Genomic DNA, 23,433 nt, shown 5'->3' on the forward strand with positions numbered 1-23,433 from the left:
TTCTAACTCTATCACCCCCATCCCGCTCTGAGGGGAGTGAGTGAGCAGCTGCATGGTGTTTAGCTGCCTACCGGGGTTAAAGATCATCAGCTTCATACAAAAAAAAATTCAAACAAGTGGCTAAAATGCTAATTAAAATTAGCTTCATGTGCTGATTAGGATTGCTATAAACTGTAAATTTCAAGTTTCTTATACTATAAACTAATCCTTTCTATGTAGAACATACAGATCTTGCTTTCAGCATGTTTCTGAAGTAACATCAAGTTACTTATGCCCTTGTTGGAGAACTAAACATGATTCTGCTCCAGTATAACTGAAAAATCTAGGCTGTTTTTTCCATTCCTCCCCTTGTCCCAGTAATTTAGATGAATTTGCAGGCAAAAAGAGCTCAGTGAAGAGAACTCAAAACTGTTGCCTAAACTTAAATTATTACTCTGTTTAGTTCAATTATGGTGGCTTTTTTTCTTACGGTTCATACTATATATACACTTGTTAATATTGTTTAAAGCCCTTTTTTCTTCTCTAATTAATAATTTAATAGATTAATAGAATAGCTGATATCTGAAGGGAGTACAATTTTTTTTGTAGAAAAATTTAACACTGTTTTTGTGGGAGTAGGGGGTGACAGACTTACTGCATAGTCCCTACCTCATTTGTAGGTCTTATCTGATGAAAGCTGGGCTGTCATCTATTTCATAGAGTAATAGTGTTACAGCAAGTCTGTCAGTATAATCAGAATGTCCGAATGTGTGTGGCTGACTAATGTCTTTCATGAGTCTCCTGTGTCCCATGAGTTCAGATCTATTCCTTGCTTAGATCTATAAAAAACTTTCTTAAAATGTAGAATTTGCAATACCAATATTCTAATTTTAAATAAATAGAAATAGTGAACTCTGAAACTAAAAAACTTTGCTGCGTGAATTGATGGGTATATTTTGAAGGAGAGATAAGGTAATAAAGATTAATATCTCTTACTATAAGCTTTGATCTTGTTGCATTGTTCTGGAAATCTGCTTTATCCTATGAGCTGATCGAAGTTGGAATGTAACTATTTTCTGTTGCAGATGAACCGACACGGTCCTTGAGTGGTCTCATCTTGAAGAATAATGTAAAAGCGCATTTTCACAACTTTCCAAATGGGGTAGCTGACTTCATTAAAAGTGAATGTCTGAACAACATTGGTGATTCCTCCCCCTTAATTAGAGCTACTGTAGGTAAGTTTACTCTTATTGCTGTCTTCTGCATGCTAAAAATGTTAGTGATATAAGTGAAAGCTGCACTAGTGAGAGTTATTAAACTTCTAAAACTGTTTGCTTCTGATAATTGTCACAACTACACCATGTTTTGATGCCGATATTAATCTTCAGTGTGAATATATGAAAGTCACACTTATTTTTGCTTCCTGTTGTCTTAAAACTGATTTAGCAATTCAGTTCATATCTCTTGAAACATCACTGAACATAAGTTTACTTGAATCTACTGAAATTCAGCTTGCTGCCAATTTTTATACCTAAAAACAAGAACAAGGTAAAGGTCTGACTTCAGAACTATTTCAGCACTCTACTTGCATCAGTGAAAGACTTCTGTTAAATGATTTCTTCCCTGCCTCCCCCCCATATGCACACCCCTTCAGGGAATCATTGTACCATGTGTGACTGTGCCGGTTTTGGCTGAGGAGGAGTTAATTCTCCTCACTGTAGTGCCTGCGGTGGTCAGGGACCTTTCCAGCTTCCCATGCTCTGCCAGGTGGGCAGGAGGCTGGGAGGGGCGGGGCCACGGCCAGGGCAGCTGACCCCAACTGGCCAACGGGATATTCATTCCATACCATGTGATGCCATGACCAGTATATTAATGGCGGCAGTTGGTGTGAGGGGGTCAGTTGCGGCTTGGGGACTGGCGGTGTCAGGTTGGTGGGCGGCTGTGTCATGTGTGGTTTGTTTCAGTGGTTCATTCCCCTTCCCTCCCCGGGTTTCGTGTGTCTCATTGTTTCCCTTTCCATTGCATTTTTGTTGTTGTTGTTTTATTTTAATTATTTAAATGTTCTTATCTCAACCCACGAGCGTTACCCTTCTGATTCTCTTCACCGTCCCACCGGTGGGGGAGCGAGTGAGCGGCTGTGTGGGGCTGAGTTGCTGGCTAAACCACAACAGTGACACACATTAAAAAACAGAAACTCATTAGGTTAAATACCTTCTGTCAGAAAACAGTAGATAAAGCGTGGTGGTCAGAACATCAGCTAGAAACAGCTTTGTTGCATGGATTTCTGATTTCCTAAATACTGTGTTTTAGTATGCTTCTTCCATAACATGCACATTTGCGGTATTTTTACTTATTTCTGGGTAATGTTGCTTTCCTGTCTGCTCTTTGTAGTAACTGGAGGAAATAATTCTCAATCATAATAATTTTCCTTGTCCACTCCAAAAACTGGGAAAAAGTAAAATACATGTATATTTAAGTACAGTAGAAGAAAATGGGGATGTGTCATGGTTTAGCCTCAGTCAATAACTAAGCACCGCACAGCTGCTAACTTGCTTCTCCCCACCCCTGTGGGGTGGGTGAGAGAATCAGAAGGGCCAAAGTAAGAAAACTCATGGGTTGAGATAAGAAGAGTTTTTAATAATTAAAATAAAATAGTAATAATAATATAATGAAAAGGAAAATAATGAGAGAGGTGAAACCTCAGGAGGAGGGAAAAAAAACCCTAAACAAGTGATGCAACTGCTCACTGCCTGCCAACCGACGCCACCAGTCCCCAAGCTGCGATCACTGCTTCCCCTGGTGAACTCCCCCCAGTTAATATACTGGGCATGACGTTACATGATATGGAATATCCCTTTGGTCAGTTTGGATCAGCTGTCTTGGCTGTACCCCCTCCCCTCCCAGCATCTTGTGCACCCTGCAGAGCATGAAAGGCTGGAAAAGTCCTTGCCTAGTGTAAGCACTACTTAGCAACAACTAAAACATCGGTGTGTTATCAACATTGTTCTCATACTAAGTCCAAAGCACAGCACTATGCCAGCTGCAGTGAAGAAAATTAACTCTATCCCAGCTAAAACTTGCACCCAGGGTGGGTGCAAGTTCAGAAAGGAATTCAGCTTATATCAGCTGCTTTCTGTTATAAAATAATCTACCAGTTATTGCTCCTTTAGAATACTTGGCTTTTTCTATAGGATTCCTTCTTCAGGCATCTGGGTTTAAGGACTTGGGACTAGAGAAAAATGTCCATCTCTCTGCTTTTTCCTGCTGTCTCATCCCTTGTGAAGCTGCTTTACTGTGAATTTTAATAATGCCCCATTTCCTTAATGACAGTAGAAACAAGTCTTTTAGTGGCAGGCACTCTTGTGATTTTAGGTTGTAGAAGAGTTGTGCTTGCTTGTTTGTTAATAGGAGTTGTTAATGGAGTACAATGGAGCTGACTAAAGAATATAGAAATATATTACAGCTCTGTTTGGATTGCTGTCTTAGGGTGGTTGGGTAGTGGTGGCGGCAGCTGGGGGAGGGGACGGGGTGTGGGCTGTTGTTTGGTTTTGAGCAGTTTATTCTTCGCTTTCTCCTAGTAGGAAACATTTGTGGATTAGTAGCTCAATCACTGTTGAGCTTTAAGTGGTCCTTGCAGGGATTATTCAAGCATATATAAACTCTGAAGATGCGTACCAACTGATGAACTGTATGCTTGCATAATAAGAGTTACTATATTTATAGTGTGTTTTGTACCCTCCTGTGTGAAGTAATTAAATGTCGGATCTTTGTAGGCTTCTGTCTTAATAGTGAAGTTGGTCCAGTACTTGCTGGTCTCTTGATACCAGCTAGGTATAAATATATTGCTACCTGCCTAGGCTGCCTTGGTAGCATGTGGGTTGTCATGTACTAGTCATAGCTGGTCTTTGAGACGTGTACATGTTTTTGATGTTCAAGCTCTATCAATTTAATTAGCCAACTGCAAATAAGATCTCTGGAATTCTGAAAGGAAGATGAGCGAGTACATCAAAACAGCATCAGGGGAAAAGTAATGCAGCCTTTGGTCTCTGGCATCTGGTGCTAACCAGACAAAAGCTGATACCTTCTAACCAAGATGGAGGCAATCACATTCTCAGAAGTCACCTCACTGAGGACAGTGAAGATGGCAATAAGAGTCTATTTATTTTAGAACTGTGATTTGAGTCCAAATGGTAAATACACATTGTTGTTTCCTTACTTAGCTTTTCCCCGTTTTAACCCCCAAATGAGTAATGGTGTGGAACTTCTCTGTGCTGTGTGGTACAGGTTTTAAAAACCTTTGTGTCAACATTGAAATATGGATTCAGGTTCAAAAAAAGATGGCTGCATGTGTTGAGGACCCACAAACTTACCAGGAAATAAATGCATCTATTTAGGAGGTGTCTGACTCTTAAACACTCAAACTATTTCCCCTGCTTAAGAGTAGTGGCAGGACTGGAAAGCTTCATTGCAGAAGGAAAATGAAAGTTAATGATTGCCCTATGAGGGAGGGAATTTTGTCATGAAGCTCAACTTAGAACTGCAGAGTTCAGAATTCAACTTAAGGAGCTTGTCCTGGTTTTGGCTGGGATAGAGTTAATTTTATTCACTGTAGCTGGTATAGTGTTGTGTTTTGGATTTAGTATGAAAATAATGTTGATGATTACACCAATGTTTTAGTTGTAGCTAAGTAGTGCTTACACTAGTCAAGGACGACTTCAGCTTCCCATGCTCTGCCTGGGGCACAAGAAACCAGGAGGGGGCATAGCCAAGACAGCTGATCCAAACTGGCCAAAGAGATACTCACAGAATCACAGAATGATAGGGGTTTGGAAGGGACCTGTGGAGATCATCTTGTCCAACCCGTCTGCTTGAGCAGGCACACCCAGAGCAGGGGGCACAGGACTGTGTCCAGGTGGGGTTTGAATGTCTCCAGGGAAGGAGACTCCACAATCTCTCTAGGCAGCCTGTTCCACTGCTCTGTCACCCTCACAGTAAAGAAGTTTTTCCTCATATTCAGGTAGAACTTCCTGTGTTCCAACTTGTGCCCATTGCCCCTTGTCCTGTTGCTGGGCACCACTGAAAAGAGTCCGGCCCCATCCTCTTGACACCTACCCTTCAGATATTTATAAGCATTGATGAGATTGCCCCTCAGTCTTCTCCAGGCTAAACAACCCCAAGTCTCTCAGCCTTTCCTCATAAGGGAGATGCTCCAGTCCCCTGATCATCTTGGTAGCTCTCCACTGGACTTGCTCAAGCAGTTTCCTGTCCTTCTTGAACTGGGGGGCCCAGAACTGGACACATCACTCCAGATGTGGTCTCACTAGGGCAGAGTAGAGGGGGAGGATAACCTCCCTTGACCTGCTGGCCACGGTCCCTTTTAATGCATCCCAGGATACCGTTGCCCTTCTTGGCCGCAAGGGCACAGTGCTGGCTCAGGGTCAACCTGCTGTCCACCACCACTCCCAGGTCCTTCTCAGCGGAGCTGCTTTCCAGCAGGTCAACCCCCAACCTGTACTGGTGTATGGGGTTGTTCCTACCCAGGTGCAGGACCCTACACTTGCTCTTGTTGAATTTCATCAGGTTCCCTTTGGCCCAGCTCTCCAGCCTGTCCAGGTCTCGTTGAATGGCAGCACAGCCTTCTGGTGTATCAGCCACTCCTCCCAGCTTGGTATCATCAGCGAACTTGCTGAGGTTACACTCTATCCCTTCATCCTGGTCATTGACTGGACCCAGTACAGACCCCTGGGGAACACCGCTAGTTACAGGCCTCCAACCTGCACCATTGGTCACAACCCTCTGAGCTCTCTTGTTGAGCCAGTTCTCAGTCCACCTCACTGTCCACTCATCCAACCCACACTTCCTTAGCTTGTCTGTGAGGATGTTATGGGAGGCAGTGTCGAATGCCTTACTGAAGTTGAGGTAAACAACACTTACTGCTCTCCCTTCATCTACCCAGCCAGTCATGCCATCGTAGGATGCTATCAGGTTTGGTCAAGCATGATTACCCCTGGTGAATCCATGTTGACTACTTCTGATAACCTTCTTTTCCTCTACATGCCTGGAGATGACCTCCAGGATGAACTGCTCCATCACCTTTCCAGGGATGGAGGTGAAGCTGACTGGGCTATAGTTCCCCAGGTCCTTCTTCTTGCCCTTTTTGAAGACTGGAGTGACATTTGCTTTCTTCCAGTCCTCGGGCACCTCTCCTGTCCTCCACAACCTTTCAAAGATGATGGAGAGTGGCTCGGCAAGAACATCCGCCAGCTCCCTCAGCTCTCATGGGTGTATCCCATCAAGGCCTATGGATTTGCGAGGATCCAGTTTGCCTAGGTGACCTCTGACCCTATCCTCCTCAACCAAGGGGAAGTCTTCCTTTCTGCAGGTTTTTTTTCTCTCTCTTCTGGGGGCTGAGATGCCTGAGGGCCAGCCTTAGCATAAAGACCAAAGCAAAGAAGGCATTCAGTAACTCTGTCTTCTCTGCATCCTGTGTCACCAGGGTACCCACCTTGTTCAGCAGTGGGCCCACTGTACCCCCAGTCTTCCTTTTACTGCTGATGTATTTGAAGAAGCCCTTCTTGTTATCCTTGACATCCCTTGCCAGATTTAGTTCCAAGTGGGCCTTGGCCTTCCTCGTTGCATCTCTGCATACCCTGACAACGTTCCTATATTCCTCCCAAGTGGCCAGTCCCTTTTTCTGCATACTGTGAACCTCCTTCTTCCTTTTGAGTTTCTCTAGAAGCTCTTTGCTCATCCATGATGGTCTCCTGGCTCCTTTGCCTGACTTCTTCCTTATAGGGGTGCACCAATCTTGAGCTTGGAGGAAGTGGTTCTTGAATACTGTCTGGCTCTCTTGGACCCCCCCTACCTTCTAGAGCCCTAGCCCATGGGATTCCTCCAAGCAGGTCTTTGAAGAGGCCAAAGTTGGCTCTCCTGAAGTCCAGGGTTGTAAATCCTATTTTTTGCCCTGCTTCTACCACACAGTATCCTGAACTCCACATTCTCTTGGTCGCTGCAGCCAAGGCTATGCCCAACCCTCACATCCTCAATGAGTCCTTCTTTGTTTGTTAGTATAAGGTCCAGCAGCACATCTTGCTTCATTGGCTCCTCCCCTACTTGCATCAGAAAGTTGTCCTCGATGCTCTGTAGGAACGTCCTGGATTGTGCACGCCTTGCCATGCTGCTTTTCCAGCAACCATCAGTGTGCTTGAATATTCCATATCATATAATGTCATGCCCCATGTATTAACTGGGGGGAGTTGGCCAGGGTGTTGGTCCGTGGGTGGTGAGCGATTGCATCATTTGTTCGTTTTTTTTGCACCACTTCCCCCTCCCGTTTCATATCTCCCTCATTATTTTGCTTTTCATTATATTATTATTGTTATTATTATTGTTTTATTTTAATTATTACACTGTCTTTATCTCAAACCATGAGTTTCCTTACTTTCGTCCTGATTCTCTCCCCTGTCCCACTGGGGTGGGAGGAATGAGCGAGTGGCTGTGTGGGGCTTAGTTGCCAACTGGAGCTAAACCATGACAGAGCTACAGAGGCAAAACACCACCCCAAAACCCCCAATCTTTCTTCTGTCCTGTTATTGGCATGGAAATACTGAAGCATAGTTTCTTTTTCTTTATGTTCAGATTTATTATTGCAGAGTTGATGCTATAAACTGGGATTGCCTGTAATTTTAATAGTGACATAAGAGATGCTGTCATGACAATTACAATTCTGTTTTTACCAATTTCCGATAGCCCTCTTACTGCTCAATTAGCTCAACTGCTGTACTTGTTAGTTTTCACATTTGTCAAGTGAAATATCAACAGATTCTGTAACACTGATTTGTAATTAAGTTCATTACACATCAAAGACCACCTTTATAAAGATTTTCAGTTTCCAATTTCTAACCTTGCAGCTTAGTATGTTGGTCAGAAGGAAAGGCCTTGTTTAAATGTCAACTCTAGCCCAAACCTGTCAGACAGCTGTAAGCTACTAAACTGATTATTTCTTTACTTTGATTATTGTTCTGATGTCTGTGTTTCAGAGAAAGACACAAAGGCAAATCTCTGGTGTATACTGTTGCCTGCTGGCTAAGTAAAGCAGCAGGCAAGTGGAAAATATTTCACATTTTGAAAGGAGAATGAAGCTCATTAGAAGCCCATGTAGATTTTTTTTAACATGAACATAAGTGCCTAAAAACTTTATTTTATATAGCTGTTCCCTCATTGTTCTAAAAACCTTTTGCAAAGCTTCAAATGCTATATGTATTGTTTCTTTAAGTTCTTGATAGTCTGATATTTAATTTTTGTCCCCACCAAAGTGTCTCTTCATCACTTAAAAAAAAAAAAAATAAAAAAAAAACAAAACAAAACTACCACCCAACCAGACCATTTGGATCTTCTGAAAACTTCTAGGATCTTTAAAATATTTTTAAAGCAACTCTTCCAAAACTGCCAACTCCTTTAAGACGTATGACTTATCTCACATGTTGGTCTAGAGGAGTTCCAGGAATTTAATTCTTAAGATTGTTTCTCAATTCATGTTAATTCTACAAACTTGTGCCAGATCTAAGTCAGGGAGACGGTTTTGCAATTTAAGTACTTTGTCTACATTCATTTATTTTGTTCTGTTTATGAAATTTAGTTTAAGGTGTTTTTTTATAAAAGCATGTCATTATGGTCTAGCAACAATAAAACATGTATTTTCTTTTAATGCATCTGATATTCTTTGCAGGACCATAATATTCAGGGGAAATAGTCTTCAAGACTCCATAAATATCCATAGGCTTTTGGGAATCTTTTCTATTAAGGTGCAACTATGAAGACAACTGGATACAAACTACTTATGGAGCTGTAAAAATAGTAAAATTTCACCTGTCTTCATTTTTGTCCTTTGTCGTCTTGGGTTCTCTGGCCTTATTGCATCAAAGGAAACACAATGCAAAATATCTTTGTGTCTTGCCCAGAATGTCCTTTCGTTTGTAATTTTGTCCTGTATTCTTATATATTTCATAAGAATTTTAATATTTTACTCTAAAGTGTAAACACATCCATTGGAATCTAACGATGTCCATCTTGCCACTTGATTCCCAAGAACTGGATCTTCTGTGTGGGTCCCTTGACCTTACTTTGTTTTATGGCAAAACCAGCTTTCAGAAGGATTTGGACTATTTTCTCTCCTTTCTCAAAAACTACTTCTGCTGTGTTGCCCCACACGATGATGTCATCAATGTATTGTAGGTGTTCGGGGGCTTCTCCCTGTTCCAGTACAGTCTGAATCAGTCCATGGCAAATGGTAGAACTGTGTTTCCACCCCTGGGGCAGTCAATTCCAGGTATACTGGACCCCCCTCCAAGTAAAAGCAAACTGTGGCCTGCACTCTGCTGCCAGAGGGACTGAGAAGAATGCATTAGCAATATCAGTTGTGGCATACCACTTGGCTGCCTTGGACTCCAGTTCATACTGAATTTCTAGCATGTCTGGCACAGCAGCACTCAGTGGCGGCGTGACTTCATTCAGGCCACGATAGTCTAGTGTTAGCCTCCGCTCCCCATTAGACTTCCACACTGGCCATATGGGACTGTTAAAGGGTGAGTGGGTCTTACTGATCACTCCTTGGCTCTCCAGTCGACGAATGAGCTCATGGATGGGAATCAGGGAGTCTTGGTTGGTGCAATATTGCCGCTGGTGCACTGTTGTGGTGGCGATTGGCACATGTTGTTCTTCGACCTTCAGCAACCCCACAACAGAAGGGTCCTTTGAGAGGCCAGGCAAGGTAGACAGCTGTTTAATTTCCTCCGTCTCCAAGGCAGCTACACCAAAAGCCCACTTGTACCCTTTTGGGTCCTTGAAATACCCTCTCCTGAGGTAGTCTATGACAAGGATGCACGGAGCCTCTGGGCCAGTCACAATGGGGTGCTTCTGCCACTCCTTCCCCGTTAGGCTCGCTTCGGCCTCCAATACAGTTAGCTCTTGGGATCCCCCTGTCACTCCAGCAATGCTGATGGGTTCTGCCCCTATATAGTTTGATGGCATTAGGGTGCACTGTGCACCGGTGTCCACTAAAGCTTTATACTCTTGTGGGTCGGACGTGCCAGGCCATCGGATCCACACAGTCCAGTAAGCCCGGTTATCCCTTTTCTCCACCTGGCTGGAGGCAGGGCTCCTCTAGTCCTGATCATAGTATTTGTTACTCATTTTTTGTAAATATGAATCACAAGTGTCTCTACTAGGATCAGAAAGAATATCATCACTTCTACTCCTCTCTCTGGGGAATTGGTTACTGGAAACTGGACCAGCAGCTTTCCTGGAGGAACCCCCCTGAGTGACTGTTTTTCCTTGCAGCTCTCCGTGCCTCTAGGGTCGAGGTAGGCTTGCCATCCCACCTCCTCATGTCCTTTCCATGGTCACACAGGTAGAACCATAGGGTGGCCTGTGGTGTGTATCCTCTCCTTTGAGCAAAGGGAGGCTTATTCCTAACAGCTGAGACACTACTCTGTAGAGGTGGGGAGTAGGATATATCGTCTTTGAGTTGCTGGACCTCTTGGGACAGTTTCTCTACAGCTGAGACGAGGGAGGAAGAGAGATTTGCTTCATCTTTCCAGGACATTACTGCCAATGAGTTTGTATATGAGGATGGTGTACTCTGTACAAGCTTCTGCCACATGCGTTGTGTGCACGGGGCTTCACCTGGATCTTTGGATGACTGTTCATAGTCTAGGTCGTTATAAATCATCTCAAGCACAGCTAATTCCCTCAGGTACTCAATCCCTTTCTCCATGGTTGTCCATTTTCCTGGGCGATATGTAACATCTTCCTTGAAGGGATACCTTTCCTTCACTCCGGACAGGAGTCGTCTCCAGAGGCTGAGGGCTTGTGTCCCTTTTCCAATTGCTTTGTCAATGTCCCCTTCCTTAGAGAGGGATCACAATTGTTTGGCTTCTTTTCCCTCTAATTCCAGGCTACTGGCCCCTTTATCCCAACATCAGAGCTGCCAGGTAACAATGTGCTCACCTGAACAACGGCCAAAATCTTTTTGCATATCCCAGCTCACTCTGGGATAGCGATCAGGTAGTTTCCATTTCTTGTACGAGTTCTTCCTCTTCCTCCTCCTCTCCTTGTGATGGTCCTGCTCTGCCATCATCTCCTAAACAAGCTGACTTTCCCTTCCAAGATTTCTTCTTGCGTGTGGGGGTGACTGATACTGGCATGGGTTGATCCTCTGATTCAGCTGCAGTGCCTGTTGTGGGGGTTTGAGTGGCCGCAGTGCTTCTCGCTTTCTTTTTTTTTTGTCTTTTCAGATCCAGAGGCCTTCTCTTCCCCTTGCGGGTACTGAATAGTGTTAAATAGGGCTCGATAGGCATGGGCCAGGCCCCGGCACATTGCAGTGATTTGTATCTCTCTGGAATTGCCAGGGTGACAACATACTTCCTCCAAATATTCTACTAATTTTTCAGGATTCTGCACTTGTTCAGGGGTGAAGTCCCGCAACACTGGGGGTGCCCACCGTCTTAGGCATTTGCCCATACTATCCCACATACCCTGCCACGCATAGCTATCGAGCCTTGGGGCAGATCTCTGGATGGTATTTTTAAATTGCTCATTAACCTTAGAGCTGAAAACAGTCTGCCAAAGCAGTATCAACAGATATATCTGAACTATCCAAGGATGTTCAACATACAGAAACTTTGTTGCAGTGAAGGTGGAGACATCATAGAAGAAGGTAGCAAAGATGCTGTTCTGTATTTCCTCCATAAACAACTCTCAGAGGAGGAGATATAATTGCTAATTGTCTCCATGATGTGGTACCCGAAGTACAGTAACGGTTTCAATATAAACTTCAAATACCAAAAAAACCTCAAGGCCAATGTTTTTAAAACAACTCTCCCAGGCAAAACATCTCTAATCGCTGCAGAGCACAGCAGACCACAAAAACCATCACCAATCTTTAACAGACACAGGAAATACAAGAGCATGGTGCAGATCAGATAAACTAATATTGAGAACAGAGTCTGTGCTGTGACCAGCAACTGTTATTATCTCAAACCTTTCGAGCCCCATGTTGGGCACCAAAAAGCCCCAGCCAGCAACTAAACACCACGCAGCCGCTCGCTCACTCCCCCCACCCCTGTGGGATGCGGGAGAGAATCGGAAGAGCAAAAACAACTTGTGGCTTGAGATAAGAACAGTTTAATAATTAGAATAAAATAATAATTATGAGAATATTGATTATGATAATAATAACAATAATGATAATATAATAAAAAGTAAAAGGGAAAAAAACCAGAAACACAAATGATATAACCGCTCACCACCCGCTGACCGATGCTACTGGTCCTGGAGCTGCAATTGCTGCCTCCCTCCCCCGGCCAGCCCCTCCCAGGTAACATACTGGGCATGACGTTACATGATATGGAATATCCCTTTGGCCAGTTTGAATCCACTCTCTTAGCTGCGCCCCCTCCCCTCCCGGCTTCTTGTGCACCTGGCAGAGCATGGGAAGCTAGAAAAGTCCTTGACTAGTACAAGCACTATTCAGCAACAGCCAAAACATCTGTGTGTTATCTGAACATTGTTTTCATACTAAGTCCAAAGCACAGCACTATGCCAGCTGCAGTGAAGAAAAATTAACTCTATCCCAGCTAAAACCATGATACAAAGAAAAAGTATATATGGTGATTAGCTTAGGAAAACTTTTTTCATCAGTTGTCACTTGGGCAATTACTAGTTGAGGCAAAATGGACTTATAATTGGTCCTAGTTTATAAGGAGTCTTCCCCATTCCTGTCACCTAATTGGGTTTTCCTGCGATTTCTGTATGTGCTGGAAATGGAATTAGTGACTCTTTGGGCCATCCTATCTGTTTTCTGGATCTGAATCAGCCAACCCCTACAGCTGATCACTGGATGACCTGCTATAGTATGTAACCTCTTAGTAGGTATCTTAGTCTTAGAATGTGTCTTTAATGTTTTGTGTAAACAAAGTTGTGAACGCATAATTTACCTTTGGGTTATAAATTTATTGAATGATAGCTTCCTATGTTCATCCTTTTGTATCATAATAAAGAGGAGGTGACCTGAGGTGGATATTCTCTCTACTGGAGGTCAAGATTTGTGTTTTAGTAAACTTAGAGCAGAAACTGCTCTGCGCTATTTGGGCATTACTTATTTCGTTAACTGCAATTACTTTGTGCTTGACTTCTCACATCTGAGCCCTTCATGGTAGCAGGAAGGAACAACCTGCCTTTGCATTTCAAAGCCCTTCAAATAATATTTGTAATTTTTTTAATCCTTCCCAGTTCTTAATAAAACAAGAGATTTCTTAACTCCTTAGATCTTTGAGAGGAGTAAAATGAGAAAAATTAGTGTGAAACCTCTGAAGATATGACATTTCGTTTCCTTTATTCATCTGATTCACTTAGGCATTCTGATAACAACCATTGCTTCAAAAGGGGAATTACAGAATTGGCCCGAACTCTTACCAAAGCTTTGCATCCTGTTGGATTCTGAAGATTACAATACCTGTGAGGTAAGGAGACTTTTTTTGAAATGGTTTATCATCTAAATTTGATTATTTTTTGTCTCTCTTCATATATCTATATATAGTATTTTTTGTGTGTGTGTGTATACACATGTATATAATCTCTTCAGAGAACAGCGGCTCAGATTTGATACTACTTATTCTACCTGCATTCCATGTTCTTAGTGTTCATTCAAATGAATTTGTTTTCTTTGCATAAAAGCATAATAAGACTGTAGATGGGTAGTCATAGCATCTCAGTTGAGAAGTGTCCTAAAGTTACTACTTTGTGATGCCCAGTCTTTTAGGCATTGTCAAGTTGACCCTGAATTTTCTCTTACTTAATAGTAGTGTTGTTCATTCTTCTTAAAACTTAATCTGGAGATGTGATCTGTCACTGCTGTATCAGGCTAGTGTGAAATGAATTTTTTTGCTTGGTGTTTATGAAGGAAAATAAATACCAACTCAACTGTTTTAAGCTATGAGGAGGAAAAAAAAAGTCTTGTCTGATTTTAAAAACGAAAAATCTGTGATCACACAATTTTAATTATTTAATGCTGTCTCCATAAGTGTGTGAAGCATTTTGTATAAAATAATCTTTAGAAATGACAGTGGTCCAAGATGTCATGCTGTTATGTAGTGTGTTAGTGTTTTCTTACAAAAAAAAAACCAACCAAAAAACCCATACTTGAAAAACAAATTGACCATCATGTCCAGAGTTCTGTTTTCCTCTATAACAAACCATTAAAGGAAATAAAATTGTATATAAAGTTAAATTTGATGCTTCTGCAATTTGTAATTTATTTTTTCAAATAAGATCTTGCTTTTAAGCATTTTTACAAATATGATTGAATAAATGAGCATTGAATGCTAAAATTAAAATTACTACTTTTCTCTTATAGACTTATCCAGCTTGATAGCTCACAGATGACAGTATAAAGTGCTTAAACATCCTTAAAGGCTTTTTATTTTAATTGAACTCCATATTTAGTTAACTACATTTACTTTGTTAATTAGCCACATTTACTGTGGTGGTGTGCTAAAATTACCTGTTCTGTAGAAAACCTGAAATGTTGCTTTCTTCAAAATATAAAGGAACAGATTTTTTTTTTTTTAACAGGGTGCATTTGGCGCTCTTCAGAAGATATGTGAAGATTCTGCTGAAATTTTAGATAGCGATGTATTGGACCGACCACTCAATATCATGATACCTAAATTCTTGCAGTTCTTCAAGCACAGCAGTCCAAAAATAAGGTAGGTTTAGGTGTTGTCCTAAAGTTACCAGTTAAAAATTTATTTACATGAGCAGCGAGGTTAATATTTTGTAGATCAGTTTAAAACATGCACTTTTTTAAAATGAGTCCTGCATGTGCAAATGTGAGAAGGCACAGATATTTCATGCATCAGTAATTTTCACGCTTATCTGCTTATTTAATAGATCAGCCTCACCTCTTTATACATCTTCCAAATCTAGAATCTGTCTGACTGAAAATCAAACTTTCTTTTTAAGATTTTTGTATCTTATTATGAACATTTCAATGCTGTGTTTAGAATTTCATATTCTCATTAGAAAAAGCTATCTTGCATTCATTTTGTAATGACTGCAGCAATGGGAGAGTAAAAATAGTTTGAGTTCTTGCAGAAAAATATTTATCAGCAAAATAGTCTTCTGCTTTAACTGCACCAAAACTTAGAAAGCCTCTTTATCTTTCAACAGGATCAAATTAAATGGGTTCAATATCTTTTTACAGTATCAATCTCTCCAAAGTAACATAAGTATAGGATAAAAGAAAAATTCCAGAATTAATTTGTAATTGCTAATATTTATCAATAAGAACAGTAGCTTTTACCCTGAAATGAGCCAGCAATGTGCCCTTGCCACAAAGAAGGTATCCTGGCCTGGAGTGTTGCCAGCATGGGAGGTGATCCTTCCCCTCACCCTCCAGGTGAGGCCACACCTGGAATATTGTGTCCAGTTCTGGACTCCCCAGTACAAGAGAGACATGGAGCTACTGGAGGGAGTGCAGCAAAGGGCCACTAAGATGTTGAAGGGACTGGAGTCTCTCTCCTATATGGAAAGGCTGAGAGAGCTGGGACTGTTCAGCCTGGAAAAGAGAAGGCTCAGGGGGGATTTCATCAATGTATATAAATACCTGAAGGGAGGGTGCAAAGAAGATGGATCCAGGCTCATTCTGGTGGTGCCCAGTGACAGGACCAGAGGCACTGGGCACAAACTGAACCACAGGAGGTTCTGCCTTAACATTAGGAATCACTTTTTCTTACTGTGAGGGTGATCAAGCGCTAGCACAGGTTGTCCAGAGAGGTGGTGGAGCCCCCATCCTTGGAGATATTAAAAAGCCGTTGGGATGTAGTCCTGTGCAACCAGCTCTAGTTGGCCCTACTTGAGCAGGGAGGTTGGACCAGATGACCTCCAGAGGTCCCTTCCAACCTCAACCTGTGTGATTCTGTGAAATGTGTTTTTGAAAAATATATTGAAATATGTTGAAAGATTCTACAACTTGGAGGCAGCAATTGTTGCCAACAGTAGTAGATGGTGAAGACTAAAAGGAAGAGTATAACGAGGAATATATCATGATAGGATTTAAATAAGACTTAGAAACTCACCTATATTAGATGCACACTAAGAAAAATATATAACAAAGCATGAATTGCACTTGTGGAAAGATAAGCTTAATACTTCATTGGAGCTGGGAAAATGGAGAAAAACCTCCTGTTTTCCTTATCACATTAAACAGCCTTTCACTTTTTGTATGCTGTGATGTTTGTGGCTTTGAGATAGTTAAACCAGTTTCAATTTTAAAGCAGATCCCCTGCTGACCCGTGGCCTGGTTTCAGTACATAGTGCTGAAGTATGAAGAGTATTAGTAGTGTCAGTAAAATACTCTATATTTAAATATGTCAAGAGACAACTTTTAAACACTGTTTTATGAGACTCTTCCAAGAAATGTCTGAACAAACTAGACGTTGGGAGTTACGTTAGTAACAATACTTGAATGGATCTTCAAAGGCTTTTAAAGGTAGCTTTGCCTTGTGCCGTTACTTATGTAATTTGGCTTTTGTACCTCTGAGAATGAAAGACTTGTAAGTAGTGGCTTTGCATGATGTGGGATAGAAGAACCAATTTTTCATTTTTAGTATGTTTCTACAACAAGTGTTTTAGTATGCATCCTAATGCAAGTGTGTATTTGTTCAAAGCTACAACTATATTACTGATGCATATTGGTCTTATTAAATACTAAAAATATTGCAAAGGCAGCTGGATACTTAGCAACAAAGAAGGGCGTGCTAAAATTTCACCATGTTGACTTGTATGGAATTATTAATATCAGAGACAGTCAACAATCATAATATACTGAAAAAGAACATCCTTACATACTCTTTGGAACAAATGTGCCAGGTATAGTCATCTTGCTCTGGTTTTTATTTACTAAATACTTTATTTTAAATTATTTATTAGATATATCGGAGTTTAAGGTGGTACTTAAAAATGTGGTTTAGTAATTTCTCTTGGTAACAATGTAGATGTGCAGATTTGTTGCCTTTTGCCTCTAGAAGATGCTTGGACAATGTGATTTGCTTCCTAATGTTTTTGATGCCTACGTATGGTTTAGAAAATGTTTAAGTCATGAAAACTGTGTATTTTAACTGTTCCATTTGTAGGTCTCATGCTGTTGCATGCGTCAATCAATTTATCATCAGCAGAACTGAAGCTCTTATGTTGCACATAGATACTTTTATTGAGGTGAGTATGCATTCTTGGTTGGGGGGGTTAAGTCAAATTACATATCTGACTTACCAAGAGCTTTGAATAATGTTTTTCAACGACCACTACCCCCAAACTCCACATTGCTGGCTTCCCATTCTTAGCTTCAGTCCCCATGGATTGAAGTTCATTCTGTATGCTTATGCTCAGATTAGTCTAAGCACTCTCTGAGCCCAAGAAATAGTATTTTGAAAGATGCTTCCTTTTCATAAATAGAGGAAACTCTTGTTGCATAAAGGTACTGGCAGCAGTCTGTTACTTACCTGTGATGGAGAGTTCAGTATGGGGATCAAGTCACTGAGTCTGGATGATGGGTCTCTCTGAATACTACTACTGAATGTGGATTAGAAGGGTGATATTTTGAGTTATCTAGAGTATTTTATTTGTTGCTGCTATGTACTGAAGGAGTTTCTAGCTTCAGAACATCATTAATGTTTGGGGGGGGAATAATTCAAGAAATAATATTCCTGTACCTAATGTACACATGACCAAAACACTGGGTAACAGTACACGTTGAGAGTCTGAAGAATTAATTTGCTAAACTGTATGTCTTTAAGAAATAATATGGTATTCTGAGGGGTGGGGTGGGGGAGGGTACAGAAGTACATGTTTGCATACTTTAGTTTGCCAGTGATGTCAATTTAAATACAAGTTGAACTAGATGAATTGAGGCTTTTCAACTGATATTACATTCCAACAGAATCTTTTTGCACTGGCTGGTGATGAGGAGCCTGAAGTACGCAAAAATGTTTGCCGTGCTCTGGTAATGTTGCTGGAAGTTCGAATGGATCGCCTGCTTCCTCATATGATTAGTATAGTTGAGGTGAGTCTCATTTCCCAGATTGCATGCTGAAATATGTTTGGGGTTGCAGAAATAATAACAAATTAAAAGCATTCATAGAACAGGTACGTTACTCTTGCACTTGCCTACTCTTAATTTTCCTTCAAGACTGAGGTTGCAAAAGCTTCTTTTTAGTTAATTGCCAACTTGACATTGTATTTGACAGACAAGGCATATGGCAGTTGTTCGTTCTTCATTAAGGTAATTGATCCTGAAATGGCCGGGATCAGCTATACCATGGAGCAGCCAGGCATTGCCTGACCACAAGTGAGAAGATCACATTAAAAATCTTAGTTCTAGGGCTGATACTGCTACAGTTTACACATCGAAGCTGTCACCTTCTGTCATCTTTTGACCGCAACAAGGATAAAGAATGTTATTTTATATAGCTGAGATGCTCTTTGAGCTACTAACGAAGCTGCCTGTCATTGCATTCAGCTGTAGAGATGTGTCACTTGATAAGTTCCTTTATCATCCTAGATTAGTGCAGACTTGCCTACCAAAGTCTACCAAGTCTCTTGGCTTATTCTCACCATAGCCTTAAGTAGTCTCTCATATCTGTTTCTTCCCCTCGCCCCAAACAACCAAAATTACTCTGGTAGCATAGTCTGTTTTTGCAAATGCACTTTTCAATGCTCAGCTGCTTCTGGGCACTTAAAACTTACACAAGTAATTATTTTTTTTTTAATATTGTGTAGTATATGCTTCAAAGGACCCAGGACCAAGATGAAAATGTGGCTTTGGAAGCTTGTGAGTTTTGGCTGACTTTGGCTGAACAGCCAATTTGTAAAGATGTATTATGTCAGCATCTTACTAAGTAAGTATTAAGAATTACAACTCCTAGTTATTTTGAAATAGCCATCTTTAAACTTCAGTTTACTTGTTCCTGGTTACTCTTATAGAGACTGTATCTAGATTGCTGTATGCTTAGGAGTTTCCTGTAGCTAGTTCTTGTGCATATTAAAAATGGCTGTAGCACAGAGGTCCCTGAAAAGACTTGAGTATTTCAGACTCAGCTCCAGAAGCAACCTAGGCTGTGTCACTGGTGTTTTAACTTGAGCTTAACAGCCTGTTAAGCATCAGATGGATGCAAGGATATACTAATGTGCACTTAAAGCTTAAACATCACCATGTGACGTTACCTGTAATATCTGGTGTACCATGAATATGTTGTCTTGACAACTGCTATTGTGAGCATCTCTATGCAATGCTTCTATGTGCATAGTCATGCCAAGGGTTTCCCATCTTTTTGAAGAACATAAGAAAATGACAAGATCATTTAGATTTAAGTTTTTCAGAAAGTTATCCTAAGCCTTAAAATATAGATCCTTGATTGAACGGGAATTAATATCCATGTTTGAGATTTAAACAACTGCATGTCTGCAACAGTGCTCGTAACTTTTTCCCAGACTAATCTGAAGACTTTTGCAATAGGGAACCAATATTTCAGTGTTCCCAGTAAATGGAGACTCTGTTTTTGACATATGCATGGAAGTTTTTTTAAAATACTAGAGTAGTTCTGCCTGTAATTCTGTTCTTCTGGTCAAGATGTTGAGAGGAGAGATGCATACTTTTCAGCAAATATGACCATTTTAGATGTAAAGCAATTAAAAAAAAAAAAGGGGGTGTGTGTCAAAATTTCAGTGTTCGTAAGCAATTAGAAAGCAGAGAATTGATATTAAAACACCTACTGTAGCAGTACAAGAATAGGAGTTGAAAACAGGAGAACCAATGTTATGAGAAATTATTTTTAAGTTTTAAAATGTTTTTACTTAACTCCTACACTTATAGCTCAGAAGAATGATAGCACAGTTCTTGATTCTACCTACTCCCTTTCCAACACAAATTAATATTGGTCGCCTCAGTATAAAACTTAAACCTCTTCTGGCCTACATGAACATTGACATTGCAACAGCTTCATCCTCAGCTGTGGGTTGGGTTTGGTTTGGTTTTGTGGGTTTTTCTTTTGTTTGATTTTTGTTTTGTTTTGTTTGTTTGGTTTTTGTTTGGGTTTTTTTTAAGAAGCTTTTAAATTTTTAGAAAAACGGGTAAGAGTAACACTACATATATCATCTTTCAGTGTCCTATTTGTTGAAAACAACTTGTTTGTTGGTGAGTCCTTTTTTGACTAGGGAGCTATATAAATTTGCCAATACTTGATGATAATCTTAGATTTTTTTTTTTATATTAGAAGTTCTTGTCCCACTTAATCTAAAAACCTGTTTGTTGAATATCTTGCTCCATTTTGCTCCTGTAGGCTTTCTTATAAAATATATAGCTCCTACATACTTCATGAGGTATGCTGCTGAAATGCCAATGAATGGGTGTTAATCCAAATATTTACTATTCTTTCATTAAAAGTTCAGAAGTTAATGTGCTATTGAGATGTGTGTATATTATTGCTGGCCTGAGTACCTTCAGAGACAGTACTTCTTCGCTGCAGAATATACAGGGATTGAGTCTGTCACTGGTGCTGGGTCAGTCCATGGTGATTTCAGTATTAGCTTGATTTGGCTTGTAATGCATATTTTTATTTCTATAGATTTATTTTTGTAGTGAATGTGTTTTTTATGTGAAGTATTTGACTCCCCCCCCTTTGTTTTTGCCATACATCAGTACCGTTGGAGTCCTGTAGCCATAACCAGTTTAATAACTAAGTAAAGGTCTAATATAGACTAATGACTTGACTAATGTCAAGATCTCTGCAATGTTGAGGACTTGTATTAAAGGGGTGATACTTGAAGTAATCACAAAAGGATAGGAAGGCTTAATGTAGTTAGACTTCCATCCTTAACAGTAGTGAGGTAGAGCCTTCAGCCACAGGTAAATAAAGTAACAAATACTATTCGTGAGAGTCAACTTAATTTGTTTATCAAGCATGTTTTGGGAGTTTGAATTCTTACTGAAAAGCTTTAGACTTAGTTTCTGAAAGGTGCTTCAGAATAAATTTCACTGTATGGAAGAATATCCTGTTTTTAAAGCGTAAAATTTGGTTGTGCCATTTGGCTACCTCTATTTAGAAATTAACACTTTTTCAGATTACAAAGTATTGATGAACCTCATGAAATGAAGTATAGTTAAGGTACTAGCTTTTCTTATCAGGCTAAGTTAATGTTTGGTTTTGTGTGGTAGTTGGTTTGGGGGGGGGGGAGGTGGTTACAACCTAAATTATGGCCCAGGTAACTGAAAACCAGCTTGCTTGCTTTATGTGTTATTTTGACATAGAATCACAGAATATCTTGAGTTGGAAGGGCCCCATAAGGATCATTGAGTCCAATGCCCTGCTCCTCACAGGACTACCTAACACTAAACCATATGACCAAGAGTATCGTCCAGATGCTCCTTGAACTCTGATAGTCCTGGTGCCATGACAACTTCCCTGGGGAGCCCATTCCAGTGACCAACCACCCTCTCAGTGAAGAACCTTTTCCTAATGTCCAGTATGAACTTCCCCTGATGCAGCTTCATTTGATTTCCTTGTGTTCTATTGCTGATCACCAAAGAAGAGATCAGCACCTCCCCCTCCGCTGCCCCCCCTTGAGGAAATTGTAGACTGTGATGAGGTCACCCCTCAGCCTTCTCTTCTCCAAGCTGAACAAGCCAAGTGACCTCAACTGCTCCTTCTAAGTCTTGCCCTCGAGACCTTTCACCATCTTGGCCGCCCTCCTCTGGACACACTCTAATAGTTTGAGGTCCTTCTTATATTGAGGTGCCCAAAACTGCACACAGTATTTGAGGTGGGGCCGCACCAGTAGAGTGGGACAATCACCTCCCTTGACCAGCTGGCTATGCTGTGCTTCATGCACCCCAGGACACGGTTGGCCCTTTTGGCTGCCAGGGTACACTGTTGACTCATATTCAACTTGCCATCAACCCAAACACTCAGATCTCTTTCCACAGGGCTGCTCTCCAGCTGCACATCCCCCAATTCATATGTATACCCAGGATTACCCCGTCCCAGGTGGAGAATCTGGCACTTGTTCCTGTTGAGTTTCATACACTTGGTGATTGGCCAGCTCTCTAGTCTATCCAGATTGCTCTCTGAGGCCTCTCTACCCTCAAGGGAGGCTACAGCTCCTCCTAGTTTAGTATCGTCGGCAAACTTAATGTGCATTTGATTCCTGCGTCCAGGTCACTTATGAAAACATCAAAGAGCACTGGCCCTAAAATTGAGCCCTGGGGACCCCCATTGGTGACTGGCTACCAGCCTGATGTAACCCCATTTACTATAACTCTTTGAGCCTGACACGTCAGCTAATTGTTCACCCAACATATTATGGACTTGTCTAGCTGTGTGCTGGACATCTTGTCCAGAAGGATACTGTGAGAGACCGTATCAAAAACTTTTGCTAAAATCCAAAAACCCCACATGTACTGGCTTCCCTTGGTCAACTAGATGGTGACCTTGTCTTAAAAGGAAATTAAGTTGGTTAAGCAGGACTTTCCCCTCATGAACCCATGCTGGCTATGACCAATGACTGCATTGTCCCTCAAGTGGTTTTCAATAACTCCCAGAAATGCCTTCTCCATAATTTTGCCAGGCACTGAATTGAAACAAACAGGCCTGTAATTACCAGGGTCTTCCTTCTTGACATATACCAATATTTCTTTGTAGACTGATACCTGTGCTGGTAAATGGTATGAAATATTCAGAGATCGATATTATTCTGTTGAAGGTAAGCATTGATTTCTTTTATACTCAGTAAGAATATCTGTTTAGCTTCTGACTTGTAAATCAGAATGATTGAGCTGGTAGGCCAGGTCTGATCTGCCACCTGTTCAATGGAGATTTAGTTTTCTGGGGCAAGGTGTGCTGTTCCAAAAACTAAATGCAACTGCTGCCATATTTGTTGGAAAATAATATGTGGGCTTTCCTGCTTTTCCCCCGTCCCCTCCCACCCAACTTTGGCAGAGCTGGGATACTTTTACCCATGAACTACTGCAGCAATGCATCCTAAAAAATGTTCAGAATTAATTCTAATGCCCTTCTAGCTTGAACGAGACAGCTTTTTCCATCACAACATTTTGGAATGTGTCTGTATACTAGAATTTCTCTATCTCTTCCTTTTAATTCGTTCACATCAAGAGTAATTTCTTAATAAGAAGTATACTTTGTGCTTTTGTGTGAGCTTACCTCTCTTGCTTCTATTTTCCTGTTGTTTTTCTGGCAAATATTGTAGCAGAATGCAGGAACAATGGCATTTTTAGTTAGCTGGGCAGCACAAGTGGGATGTGAATCTTTCATATGCTTATAAAATCTTGAACTAAAATTTACACTACATTCTTAACTTCCTTGAGCAATATAGTTGCACTAGTTT

At 40.9% G+C, this 23,433-nt stretch overlaps 1 protein-coding gene across 3 annotated transcripts in view; it reads left to right on the plus strand.

The window, feature by feature from the left end:
* The window catches only part of LOC135310909 (transportin-1-like), an 87,885-nt gene that overhangs the window by 42,018 nt on the left and 22,434 nt on the right, over positions 1 to 23,433 (plus strand). For all 3 annotated transcript variants that reach the window (XR_010370853.1, XM_064440033.1, XM_064440032.1), the window contains exons 4-10: positions 1,065 to 1,214; positions 13,393 to 13,499; positions 14,611 to 14,744; positions 17,172 to 17,253; positions 17,975 to 18,097; positions 18,814 to 18,932; positions 22,731 to 22,791. Coding sequence is in view for 2 of the 3 variants with exons in the window: in XM_064440033.1 (XP_064296103.1) it covers positions 1,065 to 1,214; positions 13,393 to 13,499; positions 14,611 to 14,744; positions 17,172 to 17,253; positions 17,975 to 18,097; positions 18,814 to 18,932; positions 22,731 to 22,791 (776 nt within the window). In the remaining variant the exon portion in view is untranslated. The remainder of the gene's footprint in view (positions 1 to 1,064; positions 1,215 to 13,392; positions 13,500 to 14,610; positions 14,745 to 17,171; positions 17,254 to 17,974; positions 18,098 to 18,813; positions 18,933 to 22,730; positions 22,792 to 23,433) is intronic.

Source organism: Phalacrocorax carbo (genome assembly GCF_963921805.1).
Source record: "Phalacrocorax carbo chromosome W unlocalized genomic scaffold, bPhaCar2.1 SUPER_W_unloc_8, whole genome shotgun sequence".
Lineage (NCBI taxonomy): Eukaryota > Metazoa > Chordata > Aves > Suliformes > Phalacrocoracidae > Phalacrocorax > Phalacrocorax carbo.